The sequence below is a fragment of the Phaenicophaeus curvirostris genome, chromosome 35 (assembly GCF_032191515.1).
Source record: "Phaenicophaeus curvirostris isolate KB17595 chromosome 35, BPBGC_Pcur_1.0, whole genome shotgun sequence".
Taxonomy (NCBI): Eukaryota; Metazoa; Chordata; class Aves; order Cuculiformes; family Cuculidae; genus Phaenicophaeus; species Phaenicophaeus curvirostris.
The window spans coordinates 1,186,409-1,205,965 of record NC_091426.1 but is presented as its reverse complement, the minus strand read 5'-3'; the positions used below and the strand labels follow the sequence as shown (position 1 = coordinate 1,205,965).

At 53.4% G+C, this 19,557-nt stretch overlaps 1 protein-coding gene across 1 annotated transcript; it reads right to left on the bottom strand.

The window, feature by feature from the left end:
* Positions 1 to 11,547: 11,547 nt before the first annotated feature.
* On the bottom strand, positions 11,548 to 18,224 carry LOC138732668 (olfactory receptor 14J1-like). Its single transcript, XM_069879311.1, has 2 exons — positions 18,149 to 18,224; positions 11,548 to 12,089 (listed from the first exon to the last, which is right to left on the bottom strand). Exons 1-2 carry the CDS (start codon positions 18,222 to 18,224, stop codon positions 11,548 to 11,550), a joined length of 618 nt encoding a protein of 205 aa, XP_069735412.1.
* Between the last annotated feature and the right edge of the window lie 1,333 nt (positions 18,225 to 19,557).

The window sequence follows — 19,557 nt, the reverse complement described above, 5'->3', positions numbered from 1 at the left end:
TGCGATCGGTATTTAAAATCTTTTGGAAGCACAGAGATTTTTGAAATAGCAAAACAGATAACCCAAGGGTGCCCTATGTGCCAAAAAATAAATAAAGGTGCAATGAGGAAAACACCCTTGGGTGGTTGGGACCTGGCTTATAGACCATTTGAAAGGGTTCAGATTGACTGTCCTGAATTACCCAACGTAAATGGAAATATGTATTAGTTACAGTGGATCAACTAACTCATTGGGTTGAAGCCTTTCCAGCCACCTGAGCAACAGCCCAATTTGTTGCAAAAACACTATTAGAATCAATAATTCCTCGTTTGGGGTTGGTGCATGCAATCAATTCTGATAGAGGCACCCGTTTCACGTCAAAAGTGTTGCAAGAAGCAACGCGAGCGGTGGGGATAAGATGGAACTTCCATAGCCCAAAGTTCAGGACAAGCTGAGAGAATGAATCGAACTCTTAAACAACAATTAACTAAATTGATGATTGAAACGCAGATGTCTTGGGTAAAATGCTTACCGTTAGCACTACTAAATATTCAAACTCCACCCCGTAGGGATACAGGCCTACCTGCCTATGAAATGTTGTCCGGATTGCCTTGTTTGTGTCTGGGGCCGATTACGACTCCAGGTATTGAGGAGATGATGCTACAAAAATACATCTCAGTCATCGCGAGACGCTTGAACGAGATGCACAAACTGGGGTGGATTGCTCAATCAACACCATTAGGGATGAGCATTCGTAAGAGAAACCTGGGGACTGGTGTTAGTAAAGTGTTGGAAAGGAGAGAGCCTGACCCCAAAGTGGGAAGGTGCTTTTCTCGTTTTTTAGTTACAGAAACGGCCGTCCACACGGCTGAACGGGGGTGACTCACGCAACCAGGAGTAAAGGAGCCACCCACTGAATGGACTGTGACATCATGTAACCAATGGCATCTTGGCCTGTATCAGAGATGGTGTGACCAGCAGGTCCAGGGAGGTTCTTCTCCCTCTGGACTCGGCACTGGTGAGACCGCTCCTCGAATCCTGGGTTCAGTTCTGGGCCCCTCACCACGAGAAGGATGTTGAGGATCTGGAGTGAGTCCAGAGGAGAGTGACAAAGCTGGTGAGGGGGCTGGAGAACAAGTCTTACGAGGAGCGGCTGAGAGAGCTGGGGGTGTTTAGCCTGGAGAAGAGGAGGCTGAGGGGAGACCTCATTGCTCTCTACAACTACCTGAAGGGAGGCTGTGGAGAGGAGGGTGCTGGCCTCTTCTCCCAAGTGACAGGGGACAGGACAAGAGGGAATGGCCTCAAGCTCCGCCAGGGGAGGTTCACGCTTAACATAAGGAAAAAATTCTTCACGGCAAGGGTCATTAGGCAATGGAACGGTCTGCCCAGGGAGGTGGTTGACTCGCCTTCCCTGGAGGTGGATGAGGTACTCAGGGGCATGGTTTAGAGATCAGTGGGAATGGTTGGACTCGATGATCTGGAGGGTCTCTTCCAACCTGGTGATTCTATGATTCTATGATTCTATGGTCATCGCCAGGGGACACACCAATAACCTTACGGAAGACACTGATGAGTAATTCATCCTCATGTGTAATTCCCTCTCGTCCTGTCCCCTGTCACTTGGGAAAAGAGCCCAGCTGCCTCCTCTCCACAACCTCCTTTCAGGTAGTTGTAGAGAGCAATGAGGTCTCCCCTCAGCCTCTTCTTCTCCAGGCTAAACACCCCCAGCTCTCTCAGCCGCTCCTCATAAGGCCTGTTCTCCAGCCCTTTCACCAGCTTTGTCGCTCTTCTCTGGACTCTCTCCAGAGCCTCAACATCCTTCTTGTGGTGAGGGGCCCAGAACTGAACAAAGGATTCGAGGAGCGGTCTCACCAGTGCCGAGTCCAGAGGGAGAAGAACCTCCCTGGACCTGCTGGCCACACCATTTCTGATCCAAGACAAGATGCCATTGGCCTTCTTGGCCACCTGGGCCACTGCTGGCTCATGGTCAGTTGGCTGTCAACCAACACCCCCAGGTCCCTCTCCTCCAGGCAGCTTTCCAGCCAGACTTCCCCTAGTCTGTAGCTGCACAGGGTTGTTGTGCCCCAAGTGCACAATTAAACTTGTATTTGCATGGAACAGGACAGCAAATATTGAAGTGTGTAAATTCTGTGGATATGTGATAGCACGTTGTGGCCATAAGGGTGACGCAGGTCATATTTGGCCAGAGGGTATTGATTTGTGAGGCAGGCAGACATTTCTGAATTTACAGTTACAAGACTGGTAAGGAACTAAAACCAGTTTACCCACTAACGAGGAAACCAGACAGAGAAATGTAATTACCCAGACATTGGTTTACCATACCCATTATATTTGTACAGGCACCAAAACTGAAAGTTGTAAATTGAATTTGACTGTTTATCACCGGTGTAATATTAGTGGATCAATTGTGTGTTATGATCCCTGGACGAATCCCAGCAAATGGCACTTGGAAATTAGGGGAGGAAAAGGGATTTTAATAGAAAAGACAGCAATTATCAGTTCCAAAAGCCCTATATCAATAATATTCAATGTATGCAAAGCCATAGACCAAAATGCCTGGATACAGGGAAACTGTGGAGAGCTGAGCTGGAGGTGTTATTACGTTCACACAGGAACCAGGCGTCTAAGCCCCAATTACAAAAAAAGAGATGAGGCACTTGACCAGTTCCATGGACGCAGCTACTGGTCAGCCGTGGTTCCTCAGATTCCTGGGAATATCCACCTTCTTCTCCAGAGGAGTGGGATTCTCCTTCCAGTCGTCTGTCCCATCTCCAGATCATGGATTACATCAGGCTGGAAAGAGAATTCAAACACAATGGCTTGGGTATGGTCAAAGGAAACGCTAAAAGAAAAAGAGGCGGATGGAACACAACACCTCAAGGTTCCTGCGGAAGACACAAGGCCTCCAAGAAAGGAAGAGAACAGTTTTAGACAAGCATTGCCTTTACATGATTTCTGGTTTGATGGCTCTGCTCCCTTTGCAGTCACTGGGGCCCTCCAACTTCACCTGCTTTTCCTTCCTCCCTTCTAAAAACCTGACCAAGGGATGGGAAGAAAGGCAGAAGTATGGCCCTGGGCCTCCACAAAACAGCTGGGCTCTGGAACAGGGAGGGCCACAGTGTCACTCCATTGCTCACCCCATAAGGAACCAGGCTGGGAAGTGACTCTGCAGGTCTGACTCAACAAGGTCCATGGACTCAACGAGGTCCAAGGCCGTGTCTGTGTCTGGAGACCCGCATACCTACAGCTCAGATCAAGCTGGGGCTGAAAATCAGGCCTGGCTTCAGTGTCTCCTGGTCCATGGACAGAGGGGTGGGTGGAGGCCCAGGAGATGCTGGTCAGGGCCATGAAGGTCCACGGATGCTCTCAGGGCTCTCATACTGCCCCATGAGTAGAGAGAAAGGAATGAACCACACGGAGCCCTGACCGCAAATACGGTGGGATCCCATCTAGAGGAGCCACGCTGGGATAGGGGAGAAGTGCGAGGAGGAAGGAGCTGCAGAGATGTTCTTCACTGACTGCTAACTCCCTCTTCACCACCCTCCATGCTGCTCCTGGGGTTGGGGCGGGCAGAGGAATTGGGAGCCTTGGAGCCATTTCAGACTGGGAGAAAGTGGGAGGAGAATGGCTTTAATATTTGGCCCTTGTTGCTCCCAATCCAAAGCTTTCTGAACTGTCAATAAAGTAAATCGAACTTCAGCAAGTCCACACCTCTGTGCCCGTGACAGTCATTGGTCTCTGAACCTCCTTTGCTTTCTCTTGACCCCTGAGCCGTTCTGGTTCGTTTTCTCCCTCTGTCCCGTTGGTTCGGGGCTTGGAGGGAGCAGCTGCGGCGGGTCCGGCTGCTGGCCAAGGTTAACCAACCACAGGACACATCAGGGCTGCCGTGTCCAGTACGGGGCTCCCAGCACAAGGAAGACCCTGCCCAGCCTGGAGAGAGTCCTGCTGAGGCCAGAAGGATGGCTGGGGCTGGAGCACATCATGGACAAGGAGAGGCTTGTGAGATGGGTTCTGAGAAACCTTTCAGGGTACAACACTGAGCAAGGACCCAGGGCAGCTGGGGGATCCCAATGCAAGGACTTTCTCAGTGTTTGATGAGACAAAGCCATGAGCCCCTGATGGGTTTGGAGCTGTGTGAGAAAGGGCTTGGCTGAGAGACCTGCAGTGGCAAGAGCGGGGGACTGGTGTATAAGAAATTTCAGTAGGAAAAGGGTTCTCTTTTTATTGATAATGGTTGTAGAGTTGGATATCAGGCCTGCAGCAAGGCAAGGGGTGAGGAGGGGAGTGTGCAAGTGGAGAGAGAACAGCTCTGGGAGATCAAGCGCTTGTGCCCGGCAGCGCTGCCGTGCTGGGATTCTTTTCCCCTCCACCCACGACCACAGGAACTGTCCCTGCAAGTCCAGAAATGTCTCGCAGGAAATATATCAGGAAACAGAAGTCGTTGAGCATCCCTTTATTTTGTTTAAACACACAGAGAGCACAGCTCCTCATTTACACAGACAATGAGCAAGAAAAGAGAAGAAAACAGTGAATTAAAAACCGGATGACAAGATGATCACAACGGAAGAAACCAGCAACACCACCAACAAATACAGAAACCAGTCTGGGCCTGCCGTGAGATGCACGATAACGGCTATGCAGAAGGTGATGAGAGGTTCATTGATTCAGAGAACCATCCAGATTTCAGTTTCCACACTGCATCCTTGAGCTGCTGGTTCCTCAAGCTGTAGATGAGGGGGTTCAATGCTGGAGGCACCACTGAGTACAGAAATGACACAACGAGATCCAGGCATGGGGAGGAGATGGAGGCAGGCTTCACGTTGGCTCACGCCCTTTGGTTCAGCTGTGAGTGATCATAGGGTGTGATGGGAAATTCTCAGGGGTGTTTTTATTAGTGAGAAACCTAACCGGATCCTTTCTGTTCGGGTCTTCAAAGAGCAAAGTACAAAGCCAAACAAGGGAAATCTTTGCAGCAGGCATCAGAAATCCTGGAGGAACAACTGGCAAAGATGGAGAAAGCAGGATGCAGTGAGTATGCAGCCCTCGTAACCAGAGGGCTTGGGAAGTGGAGGGTTAGAGAGCTGGATGGATAAGTCAGATCCTGCGCTAGCAGGAAGGGATCAGCCAGAGCCTCGCTGCACCTACATGCACTGTCAGGCCTTGCAGGAGCTTCTGAGCGACGGGGATGGTCCAGAGTCTCTGCTGCCGTTGTGGTAACAGCTGCGCTGAGTTTGATGCCAGCCACCAGCAGCCAGGTAATTGCTGTCCCGTGGTCGCCTGGTGTCACCCATCAGAAAGGTGGGAGCTGGCCCTTTCCGTGTGCAATGCAAAGTTCTTCTTCCGTGGCCGATGCGCACACGTGGAGAAGAGCACGTGCCCACCCATCCGATCTGTGCCCCGAGGTCTGCACAGACCAGCTCTGAGCCGTACCAGTAGCACTGGGGCAGCAGCTGCCCCAGCTCTCGACTGGAACTACAACCAGCAGCAGCGGCTGCACCATCGCTCGCAGCCTCCGCAAGGTGTGAGACCCAGCACCGCTGCTGCCAGGCGCTGACTGAGCCCTTCCTGCTGGGCACGACTCCCTCGAGCTCACACCATGTTTCTCTCCTCTGTGCTCTCTTCTAGGTGAGGGCGGTTTCAATGGTTTTCCAGCTGCTCAGCTGGAAGTTGGTTTGGAGCCCGTAGCGCAGCCTGGGGGTGAGTTCCTGAGGACCCTTGCCCTGGAAGAACATGTGGACACTGAAACGAGAGCTCATTCCTCTGCAATTTCCCTTCAGATCCTCTCACAGATGACGGCTTCCTGACTGCTTGGCCTGATCCTGCCCTCGAGCCTGTGAGCGACCCCTGGGGTCAGTCAGTGAGAGGAAGGAGCCTTTCCCTTTTCATCTTCTTGCCTTGTGCAATGGGAGTCGCTCTTTCTGTGGCCAATGTGCAGGCAGCTGGAAGGGCAGAGAGGGAACGGCTCGGTGATGGCCCTGGGGCGCTTTGCCTTTCAAAGCTGTCTCTGCGGGACCCTCGGAGCCTGAGCAGAGGAGTGTTCTCCCAAGGGCTGTTTCCCCGCTGGCCTGGCTGCAGCCGCTTCCCCTCCCCTGGGAAGGACGGGCTGTGGCATCGTGGTGCATCTCTACCAAACCCACCTCGTGCAGCTCGGGCCAGAAGATCACGTGCCATGGCTTGGTCTCCAACAGGGCAGGCGTGGCTGCTGCTTGGAGCAGTGGTGGGTGCAGCCCCAAAAGCCCAGCCCTTGTTCCTCGACCTGGCCAGTGTCTTTGAGGATCTCCTCTTAAAGATGTCACCTCCCTGAGGGGAACTGTTCCATCTGATCCGCAATAGAGGGGGCTTGGGGGGCAATAGAGGGGGATTGGGGGCGTAAAAGGGGTTTGGGGGATAAAAGAGCCCCAGCTGAGCTGACCCTGGCCAGAGCTGTCCTGGCCAGAGGCTGACATCCAGCCTGCAGAAGCTGTGGGTGCTCAGCCCTTGCTGTTGGTCACCGGAGGGGAGAGAAGCCCTGGGCGGCTGGGAGGACACACAGGCAGCTTGAGGGTACTGAGTCTGGCAGAGCTGGCCAGAGCTGGTCAGGATCGGAGCAGCCCCAGCTTCACCAACGGGTCCAGCCCCTCTTCTCCTTGGTGGCTGAGAACTCTGGGTGACACCTCAGGGTCAGGGACAGATGGAAGCTGGACACCCAGCTTGAGGCCGCACAGCTGCCTTGAGGGCAGTGCCCATGAAGGGCTGTGGATTTGGTCTCAGGTGGCTTTTCTCTCTGTTCCTGGATGTGTTTTACAGAACTGGTTTCCCTGTGGCTTGGGGATCAGTGGGGTCTTGATGGTGAAAGTGCCCCGGACATGGTGACAGAGATGGGGTTCAGTCCACTGCGTGTGTTTGTGACCCCTCCGTGGGATGGAGGTGGCAGGATGGGACGTGCTTCTGCGAAGGGCTCTTTCGCAGCAGAAGTGGCTGCAGGATCTCCGTGTCCCCTTTGAAGGAAGGTGTTTACTGTCGCCTTGTGCTGGAGCTGTGCTGAGGCTTTGCCTTTCTTGGACTCCTGGCAGTGTTGTCCCAGCCCGGGGAAGCCCACCATACTGAGCAGATTATTCTTTCCAAGAGAATCCAGGTCCTGAGCAGTCTTACAGGGGAGCATAAGTTGAAGACAAGTCCTGCAAACTGGAGGTGTGGAGCCTGGTGTCTGTCCTGAGATACATCGCCTGCTGAAAATGCCACCTCCCTGAGGGGAACAGTTCCATCTGATCCAGCTCCTGCTTTCTTTCTCTAGAGATGGACACAGAGGCTGTTCAGAAGGTTGTCTTTCGAACAGGGAGCAGTGGCTCAGTGCCCGTCCCTGCCAAAGGAGCAGAGGCGATGCCGGCCACTCGCACGCCCGGTAGCTGCTGTCCCGTAGTGACCCGGTGTCACCCATCAGGGAGGAGGGAGCGTTGGGGTGGCCCTCCCTGCTGCAGGGACGGCTTTTGTCCATGTAGCTGAAAGGAAAACTGGACAAGGATCGGTGCTCCCCATGTGCTCTCCTGGCCACCTGAGTTTTGTTGGGTGAGCTCTCCAGAGGGTCACAGCACGGACTGACATTCCCAATGGCTCCTCCAGGTGTGCTCGGTGAGACAACCCCAAGTGTTGTCAAGTCTCAGACGACCAAGAGTGTCAGAGGGCCCCCAGATGTGCAACTGCACTTCATGATGGGTGCAGTAGGAGCCCTGCATTCCCTCGTGATTGTGATCCTGGTGTGCAGTGTCGTGATCTGGATGTGGAGGAAGAGAACACGGTGAGTCACTGATTGCCCCCACGGCTTCCTGCAAGGGCTGCTCGTAGCCACAAAGCGTTTCTACTCAGGCTGCTGGGCAGCGGTGAATGACGTCTTGGCCAAAACACTCTGCTGAGATTTCAGCCGCTGTTGGGTGCTTTAATTGGCCTCTGAACTCCTGGGCCTTCTTCCCGGGAGCCTCCTCTGACCAGAGCCGAGGTCGGCTCAAGCAGATCCTGCCTGGACATGAGTGACCGGCGTGGGCAAAGCCAGGTCAGGATGGGAAAGAGCAGGGGCTGAGCTTCCCCTGGAAAGCGAGACGCGCACCAGCGCCCGCTCCTGACAGGGAACCTGCCTGCAGGAATCCCCCTGCTCGGAGGTGCCATCAGGTGCCGGTGTCCCCCTCGGTCACGCTGTGCCGGCAGCTCTGAGCCTGGGGTGCGGAGCCGAGCCAGCTCCATGCCATGGAGGAGATTCCCCATCCTGCCTCTGCAGCTGAGGCCTCAGACACACCTTTTCTCTCTGCAGAGAGGGCTCTGTGGAGCCAGACCCAGCTCCTGCAGCCACTGCTCGTGGCAGGAAAACCAGAGGCCTCACCCTGCCCGCAGCCATCGTCCCAGCAACAGCAAATGTTTCTAGTGCCACCTGGATCACCTCCCTGTGAGGTGGACGTGCACGAGCCTGGGGTCCAAGATTGATCGTGGGGGCCGGTGCCCCTCCTGCTTCGGGTCCTCGACCAGGGCTGAGGCTTTCTACCTCATTCAGCCTCATCCTTGGCTCCTGGAGTCGGGTCTGTTCCTTGATTTGTGCGATGGTGAATAGATTTTCCCATATGGATCCCTCCCAAGCCTCCTTTGGGGGCAATATATGGAGTCTGAAGGCATTAAAGAGGTTTTGGGGGGATAAAAGGATAATACCCCCTTTTTAGTCCCCTAAACTCCCTTTATCGCTCCCCAAACCCCCTTTTATCCCTCCAAAACCCCCTTTTATACTCCCAGTCCCCTTTATCCTTCTTTATTCCCCTTTTATTTCCCCCAAATCCTCTCTTTTGACCCCAAACCCCCTTTTCTCTCCCCAAACGCCTTTATTCCCCCTAAACTCCCTTATATCACCCCAAAACCCCTTTTAGGCCCCCCAAACTCCCTTTGTTCCCTCCAAACCCCCTTTATTCCCCCTCAAAACCCCTCTAGCACCCCCCAAACCCCCTTTCATCCCCCCTTTATAATCTTGTCATCCTGTTTTTAATTCACTGTTTTCTTCTCTTTTCTTGCTCATTGTCTGTGTAAATGAGGAGCTGTGCTCTCTGTGTGTTTAAACAAAATAAAGGGATGCTCAACGACTTCTGTTTCCTGATATATTTCCTGCGAGACATTTCTGGACTTGCAGGGACAGTTCCTGTGGTCGTGGGTGGAGGGGAAAAGAATCCCAGCACGGCAGTGCTGCCGGGCACAAGCGCTTGATCTCCCAGAGCTGTTCTCTCTCCACTTGCACACTCCCCTCCTCACCCCTTGCCTTGCTGCAGGCCTGATATCCAACTCTACAACCATTATCAATAAAAAGAGAACCCTTTTCCTACTGAAATTTCTTATACACCAGTCCCCCGCTCTTGCCACTGCAGGTCTCTCAGCCAAACCCTTTCTCACACAGCTCCAAACCCATCAGGGGCTCATGGCTTTGTCTCATCAAACACCGAGAAAGTCCTTGCATTGGGATCCCCCAGCTGCCCTGGGTCCTTGCTCAGTGTTGTACCCTGAAAGGTTTCTCAGAACCCATCTCACAAGCCTCTCCTTGTCCATGATGTGCTCCAGCCCCAGCCATCCTGCTGGCCTCAGCAGGACTCTCTCCAGGCTGGGCAGGGTCTTCCTTGTGCTGGGAGCCCCGTACTGGACACGGCAGCCCTGATGTGTCCTGTGGTGGGTTAACCTTGGCCAGCAGCCGGACCCCCCGCAGCTGCTCCCTCCAAGCCCCGAACCAACGGGACAGAGGGAGAAAACGAACCAGAACGGCTCAGGGGTCAAGAGAAAGCAAAGGAGGTTCAGAGACCAATGACTGTCACGGGCACAGAGGTGTGGACTTGCTGAAGTTCGATTTACTTTATTGACAGTTCAGAAAGCTTTGGATTGGGAGCAACAAGGGCCAAATATTAAAGCCATTCTCCTCCCACTTTCTCCCAGTCTGAAATGGCTCCCTGGCTCCCAATTCTTCTGCCCGCCCCAACCCCAGGAGCAGCATGGAGGGTGGTGAAGAGGGACCCAGGACCTCCCCCAACTCCCAAAAGGGATCCAGGACCCCCTGAATTCCTTCAGAAGAGACCCAGAACTCCCCAAAAGGAACCCAAGACTCCCCCAACCCCCCAAAATTGGACCCAGGACCCACAAAATCCACAAAAAGGAACCCAGGACCCCCCCAAACCTTCCTTAAAGGGACCTCAGAACTCCAACCCCAAACCCCCTAAAGGGATCTGGGTCCCCTTTAATTCCCTCAAAAGAAATCCAAAGCCCCCCAAAAGTGACCCAAGACCCCCCCAGACCCCTCAAAAGAGTTCCACGACCCCCTCAACCTCCCACATGGGAACCAGGAACCATCAAAACCCCCAAAACGGGACTCAGGACCCCCACAAACTCCCAAATTGGATCCAGGGCATGCCTAATCCCCCCTAAAGGGATCCAGGATTCTTCCCAAACTCCCAAAAGGGATCCAGGACACACCCCACTCCCCCCCACCCTGCACTGGATTCAGAACCTCCTCAAAAGGACCCAAGACCCCACAACCCACACCCCCCCCCCAATTGGAAGGAGAACCCCTCCTAAAACACCTAATGGGACCCAAAACATGCCCCTCAAAAGGGATCCATGAAACTCCAAGACCCCAAAAGGGAACCAGGAGTCCCCCAAAAGGGAATCAGGAGTCTCCCAAAAGGGCCCAAGGCTCCCCCAACCCCCACCCAAATTTACCCAGAACCTCCCCAATCCCTGCAAATGGGTCCCAGGAGCCTCAACCTCCAAAAGGGACCCAGGACCCACCAAACCTCCCAAAAGGGACACAGAAACCACCCTACATGCCCCCAAATGGAACCCAGGACCCCCCAATACCCCCCCAAAAGGGATCCAAGACACCCCTTCCCCAAACTCCCAAAGCGATCTGGGACCCTCTGAATTCCCCCAAAAGAAACCCACAGCTCCCCAAAAGGGATTCAAGACCCTCACAAACCCTGAAAAAGGATCCAAAACCCCCAGAAGTCTCCAAATGGGACCCAGGACCCACCAAAACTGCCCAAAAGGGACACAGGACCCCCCTAAATCCCCCAAATGGCACCCAGGACCCACCAAACCCACAAATGGGACCCGGGATCCCCCCAAATCCCCTAAAGGGATCCACTACTTTCCCCCAACCCCCCGAGAGGGATCTGGAACCCTCTGAATTCTCTCAAGAGAGACTCAAAGCCCCCCAAGTGGGACTCAGGAGCCCCCCAAATCCCCCCAGAAGGAACCCACGCCCCTCCAAAATTCCCCCAAACGGGATCCAGGGCCGCCCCCCACAAACCGCCAAAAGGGACCCAGGACCCCACAAAACCCCCACAAAGCTGGGGAAGGAGAGAGAAAGCTGGGGGAAGAGAGAAGGATGTTGTGGGGTACCACGTCAAAGGCTTTACAGAAGTCCAGGTCGACCACATCCTTTAGTTTAAATTAGTGCAATAATCACATTTTTGAACACCCAGCCATGAAGCAAACCATCCGCAATGGTGACATGGTGCAAAGCACTGGCAATGTGACCAAACTCAGAGCACTCAGGCTTTACTGAACTTCCCAGAGGTAGGAGTGTGAGCAGGAGAGCTTGAGAATCTGCGGGATTTCACAGAAGAACTGCTCCACAGCATTGCCCTGGCACAGGGGCAGGGAAAATGTATTGGCCGTGTGCAGCAGAGCAGTGAGAAACCCAGCGCCCCAGGCAGCTGCTGCCATGTGGACACAAGCTCTGCTGCCCAGGAGGGTCCCGTAGTGCAGGGGTTTGCAGATGGCAACGCAGCGGTCGTAGGACATGTCTGTGAGAAGATAATATTCTGCACTCAACAAGAACAACACAAAGAAGACCTGGGCAACACATCCTGAGTAGGAGATGGCCCTGGTGTCCCAGAGGGAGTTGGCTATGGATTTAGGGACAGTGGTGCAGATGGAACCAATATCGGGGAGGGCGAGGTTGAGGAGGAAGAAGTACATGGGGGTGTGGAGGTGGTGGTCGCAGGCGATGGTGGTGATGATGAGGCCGTTGCTCAGGAGGACAGCCAGGTAGATGCCCAGGAAGAGCCAGAAGTGCAGGAGCTGCAGCTCCCGTGTGTCTGCGAATGCCAGGAGGAGGAACTGGGTGATGGAGCTGCTGTTGGACATCTGCTGCCTCTGGATCAAAGCCAAAATAGTGTGAGAAGTTACAGGAGACTTCTTTGAGTAAAATCAAAGCCAGTTCTCACACTGCACAGTTGCCACTGCTTTTCCATTTCCAGTTGCAGCCCTTCCGCCAGCTCCATGCCTGGAGCCCTGCTCGGTGCCGGCTGAATGTGCCGGGAGGAGCAGGGCCTCTGCCCGCTGGCTGCGAGGGGTCAGCCCTGCTCTGCAGCTGGGGGTCATGGGGACGCTGGGCACAGGGGACACTGCTGGGGTTCAGCTTTGTCCTGTGGAACTGCTCCTGGTGCAAAAGGGCTTGTCAGCATCTGCACCTCCAGGGATGAGGAACTGAGAGGGTAGAAGGAAGGCAGAGAGGTTTGGGCCTTTACCACTCTTGCTCCCACCCCGGACAGTGTTCTTGGATGTCAGAAACCCTCAGCATCCCTGCTGCACTCAGGGAGAGCATTACCTGTGGCTTAGTGCAGAGGGAGGGGTGCTGCCCTCTACTTTGCTCTTGTCCCCAGCAGCTCTGGGCTTGCACCTTTCTGAGATGGAGGGGGATCACTCTCCCTTGTTACCTTCAAAAGCCACCTCACCCTTCTGAGCACAGAGGGATCCACCTCACACCACTCAATGTCTCACCCTTCTGTAAGGTCTCAGCACCCCACTGTCAGCCCAGGACACACACGGCTCATTTCACAAACCCAGAAGCATTCCCTTGGCTGTAGCATCTCTGTATTTCTCCACGGTCATCCAGGTAGCACCAAGTTGTGATAGCAGAGATTTATATCCATGAGGGAAGCTCACAGCTAGGAAAGAACCCTCATGGAACAATCCGAGTATCCTAATGGTGGTGGTTCAGTAAGCAAGAGTCAGCTCTTTCCTCAGGGAACGACTCAGACTGCTCTGCCCACAGCCCCATGGGTGAGACGAAAGCTTGGACACTGCATTCCCACGGACACACCTGCATGGGAGGAATCAGAAGTTCAGTGCCACACTTGACTGCTGAAACTCCCAACCCCAGAGAGCCTGGCAGCAAGAACAGGAGATCAACAGCAAGAACACAGACAAACAGAGAAGCCAGCAAAGAAGCTGGTCCAGCTGAGAGAGGCCACAGCAGAGGCAGCCGGGCACTCAGGACAGCATTACCCTAACCCAGCTCTGCTCACTCCCTCCCAAAAATAAACATTGCTGCACTGGTACTCTCAGCCCCTGTGCTCTGGAGAGGAAAATGGACCCGTGATTGGAGAGCTGCACCACGGCTGTGCTGAAACTCTGGCTGCAGTGGAGGGGGTTCAGTCTTGGAGCCCAAGCTGAGGGCAGAGACTTTGTGGGGTGGGAGAGGAGGCAAGGGGGCTTGCTCAGAGGGAGGGTCTGTGTTGGATGCAGTCGTGTAGGGGTTTCTGTATTTGCCCTTCCACAACATCTCTCTTTTATGTTTCCTCACATTCTCCGATCTTATCCCTTCTGCCCGGGGATTTTCCTCACTGGAGATGTTTCCCTGGCCCATCTCTTCTCCCTGTCAATGCTCACAGACCTCATCTGACCCTCTCTGCATCCCCCTGGCCCTACACAAACCTGCCTGATTGGCGGGTGAAGCTGGGCACAGGGTCTTGTTTATAAGCAGGAAAGGATGGGGCAGAATGAGCCTGATGGGTCCAGCAGAGGTGATGCTGGTGCTCTCCATGGGCAGAGAAGTAGCTGGAGACACTTTAAGAGGCTCCAATCAGACCTACTGGCCACTCAAGGATAGAGCTCAGGAGGCTCAGTGATTTCTTCAAGCATGAGAGCCTCTTGTTTCTTTTCTCCCCGGAAATTCCCCAGGTGCAGGGAACTGACTCGGGAGAGTTCCTTATCTTTATCCTAATCCCTGCCCTGATTATTCCCTTGAAATGTCCTCTTAGAAGTGTCCTGGGGTGATTTGGAGCTGTGAGAAGCCCTGACTGGCACAGCACCCTCTTGAGAGCAAAAAGACCCTCTTTTCCAAGGAGCTGCTTCTTCCCTCCACAAGTTCTCCGTGTCCCAACATGAGGAGCTCCCTGGGCAGACCGAGCACTGACCCTGGTTTTTCTTTCCACTGGAGAAACTGCGAGAGCCCTCCTGACAGAGCCCACAGGCTGTGGCTGTGCTGGCTTTGGGAGACTCCTCCAGGAATCGCACCTGCATTGTCCTGCACCCAGAGAAGGGCTGTGAAGATCTTTCTCCAAATGAAGACTCCTCTTTCCTCCCACCCCACCCTGCCTTTCCCCTCTCTCCGCTCCCTCCTCTCCCCTCGCTGCCTGCAGGCAGTGCCCTCAGCCCTGCTGGGCTTGGCAGAGGAGCTGCTCCTGGCCAGACCTGGCTCTTTTCATAACTACCCTCTTGTTATGAGCTCACTCTGTCCCAGGAGCCCAGCCCAGCTCAGCAGCAGAGGAGCAGCCCAAGGCAGCGCTTTCTCTGCCCCCTCTGGGCTCCCTCGAGCTGTCCCTGGGGCTCCAGGGGAACCTGCTGAGAAACAGGCTGAAGCCATCCCTGATCTTCCCTCCCTCAGCTGGGCAGAGACACTTCTCCTGCACTGTCATTACTCCTGTTAGAAAAATAGCTGGCCATGAGAATCACTTTTGTTGCCCCATCATTAAACAGAACCCCAGGAATGTGACAGGGAATGATCTCATTTCTCCATCCTGTTCCATCGCGGGAATTCAGGCTTTTCTTCCCTGGTCTCTAGACCTGGGGCTGGGAGGACATTCAGCTCTCTTCTGTCCCAGACTGGTCTCTGCTCCAAGCAAAGCCTTTGCACACACGGGTTCCTGGACACTTGGTCTCAGATTTCCTTATTGCAGGGATGACCTTGCCTGGTGCCACAGCTGCAGAGCTTCAGCCCCATGGGCAGCGATGCCCTCAGCCAGGGGCACAGGCAGGAGGAGCTGGAGCTGTTCCTGTGCGAGACAGAGCTGGGATGTGGTCACAGAACTTGAAAGGCCATTCAAGGGCCTCGTGATGAGTGTTCCCTGCTTCAGGAACAGTAAAAGAAAAAAACAAGGACCCTCTGTGGGTAGTGCAGAATTTAGTAAGAGCAGGAGGAGACAGATCTGAGATTCCCTGTGTCCTCTATGTCCTTGTCTTCCCCAACAAAGTCTCCCAGGCCTCTGGGACTCAGGGCAGGATGCCTGAAAGAGAAGTGGACTGGACTTCCCTTGGTCAGATCATGCCTCAACATCCTTCTATGACCTTCTCTCACCTGGCACTTTTCTGACTCAACACGTCTCTTACCTAACTCCTCTATGACCACACACTTAGATGAGTCCTCTTCTATGACCCAGACCTTCTATGACCTGACTTCTCTAACGACTCCTTTATGACCTGACACTTCTATCGCCCTTCAATGACTCTTTTATGAATTGAGTCTTCTAAGACCTGAATTTTCTATGAATGTTTTCTGACCATATTCTTCTATAAATGATGCTTCTCTCTCCCTTCTATGACTCAGCTCTTCCGTGAGTGTTCTGTGACCCAACACCTAGGTATAAACCTACTTCAACTGAACTCTTCTGTGACCCAGCTCTTCTCTCATTCCGCTCTTCTGAGTCCTCTATGACCCGAATTATCTGTGATCTGGGCCTTCTGTCACCCAAGCTTTCTATGACCCAATTCTTCTCCGACTCCTCTATGACTTTGTATGACCCAGCTCTTCTCTGACCAGACTCAACTATGACCCGAATAATCCATGACCCAACCCATATTGGAACTTTCTACAATCAAACTCTTGTATTACTCTTTTATGACCAACTCCTCTATAACTCAACTCTCCTGAGACCCATCTATCATATGACCAGGCGATTCTGGCTCAAGCCTTCTACAACCCAACCCTTCTATGACCTTTTATTCTATGACCTGACTATTGTCTAACTCTCCTATGATGCAGCTTTCTATGACACAGATCATCTATTCTGCAGCATGTGTGTGATGAGACATATCAAGGACCCGACTCTTCCGTCACCTGAGTCCTCTGGGACCTGACCCTTCCACGACCAAACCCTTCAAAACCCCCCCAAAAATCACACTTCTATGACTCAGTTCTTCCATGACCCTAATATTCTATTTACCTTTTATGACCTGAATCGTATATGACCTGAGGCTTCTATGACCAAACACTTCCATGAACTTCCTAGAAGTGAATTCCTCTGCCCCTAGGGTCACTTTGTTCGAAACAATCCTCACTGAGACCAATTAAGACTTCAAGTTACTCTGAGTTCTGTTTTTGAACTCTTGAGAGGCTTGCTCAATCTTCTCTCTGTAGGTGAGGTCCAAGGGCTCATCAGCAAATCCACGCTGGGTCTCATTAAACTACAGAAAGACTTAAGGAGCTCTTTCTCCTCCTGGAGTTCTCTTCTGCTCATCAAGCTTTGCCGAGCTCCTTGCAGTTATTTCCCAGTGTGGCTAAAGGGAGGACTTCAAAGTGCACCCATGAAAAATATGTCTTAGTTTAAAGTTTGTATTCCCGTACATTTCAGAATCATAGCAATGTTTGGGTTGAAGGGATCTTAAAGCCCATCCCGTTCTATCCCCCTTATTGTGTCCAACCCAAACCTCCCCTGGCACAGCTCAATGCCATTTCCTCTTGTCCCTTGACTTGAGAATTCTGGCAAATCAAACTCTCTGCGACTCGTTTTGGATGTTTAGAAAGCGAGCATCCTTGGACAGGGCTGGGGACATGAGGCTGTGATCCCCATCGATCACGGGCATCAGTCCCTGAGGGGGACCGGGCTGTGGAGCAGGCAGGGAGACGTCCACTGTACCAGTGCCAAGAGTGACAGATGGAAGCGTCTGTGCTCAGCAGATCTGCTCGCCCACCCCTTGTCTTCTCTTCCTCCTTCTCCTTTGCTTTGGCTGAACCGAAGGGCCGGGTAGGTGTCTGGGGCTGAGCCTCAGCGGCCGGGCCAGGCTGTGCCTTGGAGATGGAAAGGGCCAGTCTGTGGGGTGGCTTTAGTCAGCAGCGAAAGGGTTCTTGGGCGCTGGCAGAGGCTGCTCGGGGAGGTGGTGGAGTCACTACCCCTGGTGGTGTTTAAAAGATGGGTAGATGAAGTGCTCAGGGATATGGTTTAGTAGTGGACAGGTACCGTTGGAGTTGATGATCTCAAAGGTCTTTCCAAACCTAGCAATTCTATGATTCTATGATTTCTTTAAACATCGACAAAGTAACGCACGTACGGCACATGGGAACCGATCAAAACGTCTAACGCAGACAATGCTGGACAGTAGAGGATTCCAGCAGCTTCCCTGTGACTGGGCAGAAGAGGAGAACAGCTCAGCCTGGTGACAGAGCTTTGGGAGGAGGTGTCCAAGCTGAGCAGTATCGGGGACTCTGAGAAGGAAACTGACTGGTGGGATTGTACTCTGCAGCCCGCGAGAGCAATGTGCCAGCAGAGGAGACTAAAGACTCCCCAGCCTCCTCTCACCATTAGGGAGATGGAGGAGATCCAGGAGACAGAGTAGGATGGGAAAGGGTTTCTGCAGCCGCACCTAGAGTCCTGAGTGCAGTTTTGGGCACCACAGTATGAAAAGGATTGAAAAGTAGTGGGGAGAGTCCAGAGGAAGCCGGAGAGCTGTGGAAGGTATTAGAGGGGAAGGCGTTTGAGGAGTGGCTGACATCACTGGGTCTGTCCAGCCTGCAGAAGAGGAGACTAAGGGGAGACGTCAGACGCAGTCTGCCGTTTCCGCACAAGGCAGGAGGAGGAGCAGGTGCTGAGCTCTTCTCTCTAGCGACCAAGGACAGGACCTGAGGGAATGGCAGGAAGAGGCTCCAGGGGAGGTTTAGGGTGGATATCAGGAGAAGGTCCCTTCACACTCAGGACATTCTATGATTCTTTATTTTTCCTACAAACAAACCAACACCTCTTTCCAAGCAGTCTCAGCCGTCGCCTGAGACAACACACACATCATATAAAAGCAGTCGTGGAAAAGGACTGCAGTGTCATTTCATCACAAGTCGATCCCATTGGCATTTAGAAAAACTTGTAGGACTTTTGCAATGGACCTGACAGAGCCCGTCCTGTTTTCTCCTCCTGCTCCTTCTCCTTGGCTCTGGCTGAACTGAAGAGGCCGTCGGGCATCTGGGCTGTTCCTCAGCAGCCTGGTCCGTCAGCTTGGTTTGCCAGGAGAACGGAAAGGGCTTTTCTTCTTGAGGGTCCTTAGGAGACTGGTCCTTTTCAGGGAGACTCACGGTTCTGAATCCATGTGCCCTTGCTGAGGACGGGCAGGGCTCTTCTCCTTGGAGGACTCAGCGATCCCATGTAGAGGATTGCTTAAGAAGGGAAGGGCATGAGGACGCTGACCCTTTAAGGCTTGATATTGTGGCAGCGCCTCTGTCTCGGAATAACCTTTGACATTTAGAGGCAGTTGGCTTGTAGCAAGGCGGAGTGGGTCATGTAGTAAGCAGCACAGGAACAGGAACAGAGCACGCTCAGCAACTGCTAGCCAATTAGCGCGCGAGGAGTGGACTAGTTAGCCAATTAGTGCCTGGAGAGTGGACACAGACCAAAGGGCACCTTCCACGGGACTGTAACACATGTATAAAAGGATTCATCTAGCTGCATTAAACGAGCAAGTTTCTAAACTCGTGTTGAGTGTGCGTGTCTTGCCTCCGGCTGCTTCTGCCAACAGTCCCAGACTGGGAGGGGACTCTTGTGAGTTTCTTCTGTGGACTGGAAATGTGTAAAGGAAAAGAAAAGTCATTGCCTTGGGTCATGCAAGAAGCCAGCTGAGACCCTGGGTAGGAAAGGTGTCCCAGACTGCTCAGAGGCAGAGGCTGTTCTGGTGAACAACCAGCCTGCTCACCAGCTCAAGAGCGGTTCCCATCCAGGCAAAGCAGAGGGAGAAGCTCTCTCAGCCGGACAAAGAAATCAGCCCAGTGAGAGGAATGCTGCGGTAACTTTGCAAATATTCTCTAAGCTCTTCAGACCAGGCCTCCCCCTGCAGCGTTTGTGCACAGGGATGGTGGCAGAAGGGCAAGGAGAAGCGAGTGTCTCCGTCAGGGGAATGCAGCAAGCAGGGTTTGTGTGGGGCGGCTCTTTCTGCTTCTGGACAACACCCTTCTCTTTGGTAGGATCATAGAATCACAGAATCGTGGAATGGTTTGTGTTCAAGGGACCTGAAAGCCCATCCAGTTCCACCTGCCTGCTATGGGCAGGGACACATACCACTGGATCAGGTTGCTCAGTCCCATCCAACCTGGCCTCGAACACCATCAGGGATGGGGCAAGCACGACTTCTCTGAGACACCTGGCCCAGGGCCACCCCACCCTCCCTAAGGTCTCATCACAACCGCTTCTCTTTATGCTTAAAACCATTCTCCCTTGTCCTGTCCGTGCACTCCCCGATCAAGAAACCCTCCCCAGGTTTTCTGGAGCCTCTGACTTGAAGCTGCTCTAAGGTCTCCCCAGAAGC